Source organism: Poecilia formosa, unplaced genomic scaffold (assembly GCF_000485575.1).
Source record: "Poecilia formosa unplaced genomic scaffold, Poecilia_formosa-5.1.2 Scaffold455, whole genome shotgun sequence".
In the NCBI taxonomy this organism is placed as follows: domain Eukaryota; kingdom Metazoa; phylum Chordata; class Actinopteri; order Cyprinodontiformes; family Poeciliidae; genus Poecilia; species Poecilia formosa.
Genome location: NW_006800394.1, coordinates 418,931 through 430,277, shown reverse-complemented (window position 1 = coordinate 430,277; position 11,347 = coordinate 418,931). Strand labels below are relative to the sequence as shown.

Below are 11,347 nucleotides of genomic sequence, written 5' to 3'. Positions count from 1 at the left end.
AACTAAATATTTAGTTTGACAAGTACATGTTTAGTTAAAATAAATATTTACTTTGGAACTAAACATTTAAAATAACTATTTGATTTGGAATTAGTTATATGCTTAATTTCAATCTAAATATAAAGTTTGCAAACTTAATATTTTCTAAGCTAAATATTGAGCTTATGAAGTAAATATTTAGCTTAAGCTAAAAAATCTTTAGTGCAATGGTTAGTTTAGAACTAAAAATGTAAACTGTCTATTTAATTTAGTTATATATTTAAATATTTCATTTTGTAGCTAAGTATTTAGTTTGACACCCTGACATTTATAAATGCATAAGCATCAAGTATTCATTATTGCTGTTAATTTTTTGCTGTGCAGCTTCACACGGCTCTGCTGCGGCTCAGGTTCAGGTGAGGTCACACCTGCCGGTGAACACCTGTGGGTTCTCCAGAGCCCACTCTGCCAGGTAGAGAGCAGCTTCCCAGGTCACCAGGCCCGTCGTTCCCTCAGAGATCACAGCCACGTTTTCCAGAAGGCTGATGGCGTCTCCGCTGGGCTGCGGCACAAAAACCACGTCCAAACTCTGAACACGACTAAATACATTTAGTTATAGTTTAAATGACTAAATTTAAATTCATTTAAATTATATGTATTTGTAAGTATCAGCATATAAGCATGATTAACTGCAAGCTCAGGTATTAATTAAATTAAAAAGTCCAAATGTTATAATTTAATTACACAACTTGTACATTTCCTCAAATGATTATGAATTATTACATAAATTATTAAACAAATATTTAATTAATTTAATTCAAATTCAATTTAAATTATGACTAAAAAAAATTATTTGTATATTTATTAAATTGTGCTGCTTATTGCAGTGGATGGACTGAAGCTGTTAGTTTGTTTCTGCTCAATAAATCCTGGTTCTCCGCTCCAGTGACGGAGGCGATCAGTACCAGGAAGTAGCTCTTGTGGCAGTGCGGCGTCTCCTCCACCCCCACCACCTCCGCCAGGGCGTCATACAGCTCATCCAGAGGGTCGCAGCCTGCAGCCTCCTGCTGCACAGACACACAACAGCCTATTAGTAGGAATCACTGGAAATCAGAAATTAGTGGGAAAGAAAATAATTTCTGTTGTGAACTTAATGAAACTGACCCGTTTGATGAGCTCAGAGAGGAAAATCCTCCTGAATCGGACCGATGGTGGAAACTTTCCACACAGAGGATGAAGACATGTCTGTAAAAAACAAAAACACTGGATTATTTTAGATTTAATTCAGATTAAGCAGAAAGTAAAGTTCTGTGAGGATCATCCCACCTGCTTCAGCAGCTCTGAGATGAACTCTGATGACTTGTTGCTCTGCAGCTCATTGTCTAGAAACTGTTAAAATCAAAGACGGAAAGATTCATCCTTTAAAAAACAAAACGGGTGCATGACTTTGGTTTGCAAAGATGCATAACTTTTGGAGCCATTGCCTAAAACTAAATCAGAAATGATCCAAAACACAGAAGCTAGAATGCAACAGAAGAGACACAAACTGTTGTAATGGCCTAGTCAAACTCCAGACCTCTATCTGATTGAAATGCTATGGAGGGATATAAAGAAAGTTGTGCAATATAAATCCACTGCTGAGTGTTTTCGCAGCCGGAGCTTTCAGAAACTGAAACATTTTATGTGTGATTATTGCCCAGAAGCTGATCTCAGTGGGTGTTTTAAATTAAAGCCTCGCAGCAGAATCAGGCAGATTTTCAACGGAGTTTGGCGGCGCCTCAAACTCACCGTCCAGGGAAACGAAGCCAAGCGGTTCATGGAGAAAAACGAGGCCCGAAAATCCCGTAAAATATCCTCAGGTTTCCTCTCTTTCTGCTCTGAAAGCGCCATCTTCCACGTGTGTTTGTTTACTTCCTGCTTACCCATAGTTCAATGCGAGGTTTACTACTGCTCCTGGGTAATGTAGTTTGAATGCAATTAATAATATTTTTACATCAAAATGATTTACTAATTATGTTTATAATAGGTAAAAGTTGTTATTAAAATGTTTTAGTTGTTTTTAAAATTAAATGTTGACATTTAAATCAAACACATTTAAAATAAAATAGTGAAATTACAATCCTGCATGAAACGGAGCTTTTAGATCTTCTTTATCAGCTGAAAGTTTCCTTCCCGCTCTTTTTTTTGCGGTGTCACTGCGGGAGCAGATAAAACTCTTTACAGTTTGGATGTTAACAGCAGCAGCCTGACCTGGTGAGTAAAAAACAGATCAAACTTTCTATTTATTCTTACATAAACTTAAAAAAAAAGTTTACATTTAATATAAAATGAAATATTAGATAATAATTCTGTAATGTCAAATGCAACTGCTTTAAAATGTATTACAAAAACAGACAAGGCTGTTGACACTATGTGCGTCAACATATAGTAACAAATCAGCTGGAATTTATTCATTGCAATAATAAAACTATTATTTTGTATAACATTGCAGTTTGCAGTCTGTCCATAGTTTTAAAGTTGTTACAAAGACACACAATATATTATTTTTCAAAGGAAATTATAGAACTAGCCTGATGTAAACCAAATAATACAATTACTAATCATTAAAAAAATCAGTAAAATTATTAAAATAATTTATTATGTAGTTAATAGTAACTACAATATATCAATTATATTAAGCAAATTGTAAAATAATCAGATGTAAATGAAGGAATAAAAAATACATGTCAAGAAATGGACCACAATTTTGTTAAAAAAAATATTAAATAGGTTAACCAATAAAATTAAATGACAGCAAAAGTAACTTTAATTAAAAAAATACTAAAATGGTAAAAAAAAATTAATATTAAAAGAACAAAATAAGTAGCAATATTGAAAAGTCAAAAAAATAATTAAATAAATGCAATCAATAAATAATTAAAAACTGAGTCTAGTCGATATCTATGTCTTTGATAAAAAATGATTAATAAAATTCAACCAAGAACTCAGGAATAAAATACATAATGACAAAAGAATAAATATTGCCCTGTAAGTATTTCACTCAGTTCTAACAAATATACATAATACCAACTTTAAGTATTAGTTTCGTAGGTTTTGTATTGAAAAAAATGACTTGGAGAAGACAAGCTATAATTTTGCCTGAATTTATCATGCTGTAATTGTGTAATTTATTTATAGAAAAGTTTTATTCATTATACTTTAAAATATCAGATTTTGCAGACAGATTACGATTCTGTCTGTTGCCGTAAGTCATTTTAAACATATATTAAAATTTATTTTTCAGTCAACAAAATTCTCTCCATGTATTTTTATGGTTTTTCACCAAACTTTGTAGAAGGGAACAGAACAAACACGCCTGTTTCTGTTCGGACACTTTAAGTGACGGACTATAAACAAATAAAATGGCGACGTTGTTGAAGTAGAAAAACCGGAGTCGGAAGGAGACACCGTTTAATTGTGTTAAGGAAGGTAAAATTAAAGTCTATCACACTCGCATCTCGTTTTCCATCATGCTCCCCATCAGCTCAACAGTTTGTTTGTTTAATGGAGCTTCTGCGTTTTAATTTAGCGTAGATTTAAGCGTTTTAAGTCGATGAGCTGTCAGCAGGAGTTTGACAGGAAGAACCTAATATACCAACATTACTTATTCATTTTAATCACTTCTGCTAATAAATATTTCTCGGATGACAGCTTCGTATTTTGTTATCAGCTAGCTCTACAGTTGACCTACTTCCTCCTCTTGGATTGTGAAATCGAGATCACTGCCGCAGAAATCAATGAGGTTCCAGCCCAGGGCTCCCCGTGTTGCCATGACAACCACAACGGGGCGAGTGAAGGGCGAAAGGAGGCCAGCGTTCTCACCAAACTCCACTTAAATACTGTCCGATTTGGAGGCTTTCCTCGGATTGCGCTTATCTGTCAATAGACACAGTTTACCTTAAATGAATGAATATTTCAGGCTTTGATTCGGCGATTCGTCATTACATTCATCTGAACCTCCTTTCCATTTGGTTTCAATTCATCAACAATGTCTCCTTAAAGGATTTAGATGTCTGCAGTTGTTTTGACGTTTTTATGGCTGCCTAGCACATACTACATTTCCTACTGTTCGTTTTTGCTATTAATTTTGCTACTAATGAAGATTACTAATTGATTTGGATTAGATTTAACCTTTTAAACCCAGTGGAAGAAGGATGAATTGTCCTGTTTTCAGTTTAGTTTTTTATTTTTTTTTCTATTTTTTTTTTTTTACAAAAATAAAGACAAAAACCTGTTCATCTCATTAAATCGAAATGTAATCAATTTATTACAGTTATTTACTTCAAGAAGTGAAACATACATCTTTATTGCAAACAGACTTATAAATATTAGGTATTTATTTCTAAAACTATTCACTTAAAAATCATTAATTATATATGAAATGTATCTTCCTCCTTTTTCTCCTCCTCCGTCATTCCAGTGTAAAGTTTGATCCAACATTTTTAACTTGTTAACATTGAACTAATTGAATATTTCTTCTGTTTATCATCAGAGCTGTGGACGTCATGGTGCTGAAGATCTTCTTCCCACAGTGCTGCAACCGGGCGGAGAGCGGGCTGCTGGTGGGCCGCTGGATCTCCGGCCATGACTCGGCCGTGGTGCTGGCAGTCATCCACTACCCGTTCATCCCGGCTCAGGTCAAGCAGTACATCCAGCAGGTCGGTGCGACACTAAATACTGTCCTGTGGTGAATGAAAAAAATAGACGTTACAGACATAAATTCATTACACTTTCATGTGCTGATTTTCCAAACCTCTTTGTGCTGTCTGGGTGTGTTTACGATCAGTTGAGACTTTAATGTTGGAAATATGATTGATAACGAACTAAATCTGCATGCAGTATGTAACTTTTATAAAAAAATATATGTTTTTAACATATTAGCTAAAACTGTGACAGTTTGCTATGAGACAGATAATCTGTGAAAAGATCGAATCTCCTCCACCTTCTCCCTCAGCTACACTGCAATACACAAAATGTTACCAAGTATTTTTGGTTTAGTTTCTAGTGCAAATTGAAACAAGTCAAAATAACTTAAAAGTAACGTTTCTGGAAGATATAGAGGCTTGTTTGTTCATTAATAATAATAAAAAGTACTTATTCCATTGGCAGATAAAGTGAAAAAGGGAGAAATGTCCTGTTATAAGTGATATAATCTGAGTGATTGACAGCGCTAAGACCCGCCTCCTTGTTCTGATTGGTTGTTTCTAATCACTGGAAGAAAGTGGATCGGTTTCATATTAAACTGTCTCAGCATGGTGACAGTTTAAACAAATACGTAAAAAATATATATTTTTAATTTACATTCTGCAGCTTTAGGACTTGTTTGGGTGAGTCAGGGTCCGGTTAAATTATTTGGACTTCTTCCCTCTATGCTGTCGTCCCAGATGCAGGCTCAGAGTGGCGTTGATCTGTCGGTTCTCGGCTCCTGGAGTCTCCCTAAAGACGGGCAGGAGGGCATGGAGAGCTTCCTCAGGGACCTGAGCACCATCTTCCCCCAGGAGCGCTGGCTCCAGATCAGAAGGCAGTTCGGAAAGACTGGCTTCAGCTGCGAGGTGCTCAGCCGGGACCAGAGTGAGCGCCCCCTGCTGGAGTTCAGGACAAGAGCAGCAGTCAGAGACAGTTTACAAACAGCCTTCATTTACTAAAATTAATGTTGTTTCCTTCCTCAAAGATTCCTGAAAACTGGATTTTTGAGTCTGGAAAAATCTGGATAATCTTTGGATCCATCCATTTTCCCTTAGTGGGGTCGGGAGGGGTGCTGGTGTCTATCTCCAGCTAACGTTCCGGGCGAGAGGCGGGGTCACCCTGGACAGGTCGCCAGCCTGTCGCAGGGCAACACAGAGACACACAACCATGCACTGACACCTAGGGAGAATTTGGAGGGACCAATTAACCTGACAGTCATGTTTTTGGATTGGAGGAAGCCAGAGTACCTGGAGAAAACTCACAGGGAGAACATGCAAACTCTGTGCAGAAAGACCGGGGCCAGGAATCGAACCCAGAACCTTCTTGCTGCAAGGCAACAGCTCTACCAGCTGTGCCACTGTGCAGTCCTTATCTCTGGATAATCTGGAAATCTATATTTCAAACATTTTAACAACAAAGATAAAAAATGTAATAATAATAATAAAACAGAATAAAACCTTCATAATGAGTTGGAGCAGCAGCAGAAATAATGCTCATCAATCAGAACTGTTAGCTTGATTTTTATTTGATCATTTAATAAATATTTTATTTTATTATTTCAGTCAAACTAAAATCATCTCATATTCATAAATTTCTTTCTTGGCGATAAAAACTGGAAAATTTTCTCTCCTCCAGTTTGCAGGAAGGATTCAGGAGAAAAAGCAGAGAAGAAGAAGAGCGAAGAGGACGACGGCGACGCAGAGCAGGAGGATGAGGAGAAGGTGATCTTCGTCCACTACGAGCAGAGGAAGGTGATGCTGTCGCAGCTTCATCCTGTGGAGGCCCAGGAGTCTGGGGACGGATCAGAACCTCACTCTGAGCTCAGACAGGTACCAGAGGACCAGAGACGATCCGGGTTCTGAAGGTTCTGAAGGGTTCTGTTCTTTCTGAAAAGTGTGGCGTGTTTTTGTGGCCTTTAGCCTCTTCCAGCTTTGATCATCTGGAGCAGAGGTCTGCAGCCACTGTGTATAAAGTGGATCTAGGTCTGGACTTTGACTAGGCCATTCTAACACATGAATCAGTTCTGATCTCAACCATCCCATAATATTTCTGGCTGCTTGTTTAGAGTCATTATCCAGCTTGTTTGGTTGATGGTTTATTTGGACGTCCAGTAGCCGTTGCTATAACAACGGCTGTTCTTCGTTTCTCTTCCTCCTCTTCCCTATCCTCCTCCTCCTTCTTCTCTTTCTACTTCTCCTTTTCCTCCTCCCCTGCATCCTCCTCCTCTTCCTCCTCCTCCTCCTCTTCCTTCTCAGGTGTTTGGGACGGTGGCTCGCAGCCAGCCGCTCTTCGTCCTGGACCGGTACGATGACGGGCCGCTGCGGTCGACCCACTGGCAGTCTGAGGGCCGGGAGGCCAGCATCGTGGTGGAGCTGTTGAAGCAGGCCTCGGTTCCGCTGGGCCTCCTGCTGGGCCGGATGCTCTCCGTCTGGACCTGGATCTGCAGCGCCCGGTGAGGAGAACCGGGCCGGAGCGCAATCTTTAAATATCAGGGAGAACCGCTGAGAAATACACTCTGAACTGGGAAGAGCTGTGTCTTTCTTCAAAGTTTTATTAGTTACAGTTAAAATAAATAAACACAACAGTAAATAAAAATGATTATTAGTTTTGAAGAAAACCTGCAAATCGTCTCAGACGGGAAAAACAGACTAAACTGATTTCTGGCTTCACTGTACAAAAAGGTTCTGAAAAATTAAAAATGGGTCAAATTTTCCTCCTGGTTTCTCCTTGATGGCCTTTAAATGAGAAGCTGGGAAAGAAGTCAGAGACCCCTCCCCCACCTGTTCTTGCACACTGCCAGTCAGCTGGCTGAAACATGGCTGCCACACTTTTCCACAGAATGTGTGTCTTTGTTGCTACAGATGCTTAATAATATAATAAAATATGAATAATTTTATTCATGTAGTTGTTTTTTTTTCTCCAGTTGTTAGTAAAAGATAAAATTTGTGAATAATCTCATTGAATATTAGAAACATATTTTCTCTTGTTATGATTTGCAGATTAAATTAGATTTTTTTATAAAACCATAAGTTTTTACTTGCATGTTGTTAATCAGGTTTTATTCTCGTCCAAATCGAGTCGTTTTATGGAGAAAATCCCCTGAAAACGTTTTAATGTCTGAACCGATTTCAGCCTGAATGAGTCATAGTTCCAGCCTGAACCCGGTCCGGTTCCGGTTCTGGTCCTGCTGCCTCCCTCTGACCTCCTGCCGTTTCTCCCAGGATCCTCAGCGTCTTCCCGCTGCGCTTCCTGTCCTCCAAGCTGTCCACCTGCGTCCAGCTGAGCTACAGAACCGAGCGGCTGCAGACGCTGGGCGCCCCACAGGCCGACGCCCACATGGACTTCATGAGGTGGGAGGAGGTTCTGTCCCAGAGGGACGCCGGGCCGGGTCAGACCGGGTCCGTCCCTCTCACCTGTCCCCCTGTCTGTCTTGCAGGAAGGCCAACGTCCTGGTGTCCGTCCTGCTGGACGTCTCGCTGGGCGTCCTGCTCATGTTGTGGCTCTACAGAGACCAACACATCGCCATGCTGGCCAGCAACATGGTGCCGGCCGCCGACGTGAGTCACAGCAGATATGGGATTATATAGAGATTATATAGAGATTATATAGAGATTACATAGAGATATACTGTAGATATAGAATGGTGGGTCTGGGTTGGATGTCTGAACATCCAACCAACCAAAGAGTCAGTGAGTTTAGACCAGGAGTTCCCAAACTTTTCCAAACAACGTTGACCTCTGACCTCCTTATCAATCCCACAGACAATGCTACGAAGCACGTAAATAAACATCAAATTTTAGAATGTTTTTTATTCACTATTCAGTAATTATTTATTCAGTAATTATTTATTGCCTCCTACTGTCTGATTTTAGACGCCCATTAGTTCTGTGGCAGATAACATGTAATTATTTTATTACCAGATAATGCAACTTTTCAACACGATCCACTGTTTTGATTGTAAGAAAATGTGTAATGTTTTATATTAATCACATTAAATTTCATTGCATTGCCTCTGTTCTTACAGCTTTTTGCAGCAGTGTTGGTTCCTTTGGGCTTTTTCTTGCTTGAGCAGCAAAATAACTTCATGAATTTGACTGGTAGCCAATCAGAAATTACATTTAAATACATTTTTAAAAATGATTGAAAAACAAAAATTATGATGAGACATTTAAGATTTTTTTTTTATGGTATTCAGTTTTTTGTTTTTTTTGTTTTGTTTTTGCATTCAAGTCATTAACTGTAAATGTTCCTTCCTGTGACTCATAGCCGGTAATTTCCCAGCATGCCCTGCTCTGTCTCCACAGAGCGTGGCACAGCAGCTGGAGGAGCTGCTGCAGTGGCTGATGGGAGCTCCGGCCGGCCTGAAGATGAACCGGGCCCTGGACCAGGTTCTGGGCCGGTTCTTCCTCTACCACATCCACCTGTGGATCAGTGAGTCTCGGACCAGAACCGACCAGAACCAACAGCGTTCACCAACATGAGGCTCATCTCTGCATGTCGCCCTGCAGGCTACATCCACCTGATGGCGCCGTTCATCCAGGGAATCCTCTGGTACGGAGGCCTGTCCGCCTGCCTCGGCCTGACCTTTGCCCTCTCACTGCTGTCTGACATGGTGGCGCTGTTCACCTTTCACATCTACTGCTTCTACGTCTACGGAGCCAGGTAACGATGGACGGACGGACGGATGGATGGATGGATGGATGGATGGATGGATGGATGGATGGATGGATGGATGGATGGACGGATGGACGGACGTTCGTTCAGATTAAACAAATGAAAGGCCAGCGATGTGTTGGAATTAAAGCTTTTCTACAATGGATTATCAGGGCCATGCTAAGTAAATATTTGTTTTTAAATTAATAGAATAAAGTTATAGTAATTTGACAATAAAGTTGTAATATTAGGAGAATAAAGTAGTGATTTTATAAGAACTCCTGCAGGAAAAACCAGTCAGACCACTGGGTTAAAATGAGGAATGTTGAGCATCCAGTTACAAATAAGGAAATATTTAATCTTTTATCACATCAGCATCAAGTTATTATCACTTTGAAATGATCATCCAAACAACTGAGTCGCAGAAAGAATCACTGAATTGCCGAACTGATCATGTCTGATATTCATAACTATCAAAGCTTTTTACTCATTGAAACGACTTTTTTTCTCATAATTTTAACCCTTTTCTTCTGGTAATATTGCATCTTTACTTTCATAATAAAACTAAACAAATTCTCAGCCTAATACTCTGTTGTACATTTTAGTGTCGTCCCAACATCTGATTTTTAATGATTTTAATCCAGTTTCTGTATTTGTAATGAAAATTGTAATATGTTTAAAAGCCTGCAGGGGGCAGTGTTTGTCAGACATTTTAATTACAGATGTCTGTAAAGAGACTAATGCTGTTTACTTTGAGTAAAACTCAAATATTTTCATCAGATTTTGGTTCAGAAGATTCTAAACTTGTCTAAATAAAATAACTGAGTTATTTTAGAGATGTTTGACTTTATCCTCAGAGGAGAACCGTAGTTGTTGTTGTTTCTGTAATTACAGGTTCTGACCTGCACAGCTGCATGTTTTCTTCACATTTTTGGGTTGGATTTCATTTTTTTTTATCGAGACACGGCCCAAACTATGGCCAACTATGGGGACTATGTGCCTCCTGTGTAAAATCCCTACAAACACCAGGAGCAAATAGAGAAGTGGTGATGCAAGTGAAAACTCACACTTGCCGTTGAAACCAGATATTTCCATACTCTGAATAAAAAGACACAGTGTCTTTCACTGTCTGAAGTTAAATCAAACTAAACTTTTCTGGTTGTAGCTTATTTAGAATTATCCAAAGTATTTCTCTTTACTAAATAACAGAAAACTTGGCAAGAACATTTTTTAGATGTTTTTTTTCCCAACTTTTCTTGAATTTAAAAGCTTACGTACATTTAGTCAGTATCTGTATTTTAAACCTTTTGGGGTTTTTAAGCATCTATGCTAAAAAGAGCCGAGAATCTTAAATCCACAATATAAACCTGGCAGAAATGAAGAATATTCATATAGAGAGCTTTAAAGTGAAATGATCTCTATTTTAAACCTTCTGTTGGTAAAATGAGGATCCAGTCACCAGTCTGCTGTGTTTCCAGATTACTGGCTCTAAAACTAAAGATTGTATTGAAAATCGGAAAGTGACCCAGAATGCAGTTCTTTTGGTAGAGACTGATGTTTGTCTGGTGTCCAGAATGAAAAGCAGCTCAGGCTGAAAACGTTGGACGTCTCCATCTGACTGATGGTGGATGTTTGCTCTGACTGGAGGAGTTATTCGGTTCCTCTGCTGCTGTCAGGATGCAGCAGGAAGTGCAGAGACGGATTGAGGTTTCATGCTTCAGTCTGACGGAGCTAAGTGGAAACTTGAAGCTTTGATTTACGGCAAATCGACGCTCCAGCTCTCTCTAATGGTTATCAGTTATTGATCAGGATCCAAAGAGCAGTCTGGATAATTAGTTGGACTGAAGAAAGATTCCTAAGATATGAGACCAGAATGGACGGACGGTTGGATGTTGGTTGGTTGTTGGTTGGTTGGTTGGTTGGTTGGTTGGTTGGTTGGTTGGTTGGTTGGTTGGTTGGTTGGTTGGTTGGTCGGTTTGATGTTGGTTGG

General features: G+C 39.1%; 2 protein-coding genes across 3 annotated transcripts in view; one reads left to right on the top strand and one right to left on the bottom strand.

Moving 5' to 3' along the window:
- Positions 1-292: 292 nt before the first annotated feature.
- LOC103155920 (protein-lysine N-methyltransferase EEF2KMT) lies at positions 293-1,934 on the bottom strand. 2 transcript variants are annotated; one of them, XM_016663903.1, is made up of 5 exons: positions 1,768-1,934; positions 1,306-1,368; positions 1,144-1,224; positions 945-1,046; positions 293-541 (listed from the first exon to the last, which is right to left on the bottom strand). In XM_016663903.1, the coding sequence occupies exons 1-5, from the start codon at positions 1,903-1,905 to the stop codon at positions 392-394; spliced, it is 534 nt and encodes a 177-aa protein (XP_016519389.1). In that variant the 5' UTR covers positions 1,906-1,934; the 3' UTR covers positions 293-391. The 2 variants fall into 2 exon arrangements, with proteins under 2 accessions (XP_016519389.1, XP_007577870.2); XM_007577808.2 differs by having other exon boundaries at positions 945-1,043; positions 1,768-1,928.
- A 1,423-nt stretch (positions 1,935-3,357) lies between these two features.
- pigq (phosphatidylinositol glycan anchor biosynthesis, class Q) overlaps positions 3,358-11,347 on the top strand; it is a 13,374-nt gene continuing 5,384 nt past the window's right edge. The window contains exons 1-9 of the mRNA XM_007577803.2: positions 3,358-3,447; positions 4,511-4,676; positions 5,403-5,589; positions 6,340-6,533; positions 6,960-7,156; positions 7,926-8,054; positions 8,141-8,261; positions 9,009-9,135; positions 9,213-9,366. Coding sequence (XP_007577865.1) covers positions 4,524-4,676; positions 5,403-5,589; positions 6,340-6,533; positions 6,960-7,156; positions 7,926-8,054; positions 8,141-8,261; positions 9,009-9,135; positions 9,213-9,366 — 1,262 coding nt within the window. The 5' untranslated portion in view covers positions 3,358-3,447; positions 4,511-4,523. The remainder of the gene's footprint in view (positions 3,448-4,510; positions 4,677-5,402; positions 5,590-6,339; positions 6,534-6,959; positions 7,157-7,925; positions 8,055-8,140; positions 8,262-9,008; positions 9,136-9,212; positions 9,367-11,347) is intronic.

Coding starts and splice junctions, on each gene's coding strand:
- LOC103155920 (XM_016663903.1), bottom strand. CDS start 1,905: ATGGGTAAGCAGGAAGTAAACAAACACACGTGGAAGATGGCGCTTTCA. Junction 1,369..1,767: donor TGGCTTCGTTTCCCTGGACG/GTGAGTTTGAGG, acceptor TGATTTTAACAG/TTTCTAGACAATGAGCTGCA. Junction 542..944: donor GCCACAAGAGCTACTTCCTG/GTACTGATCGCC, acceptor TTTGTGCCGCAG/CCCAGCGGAGACGCCATCAG.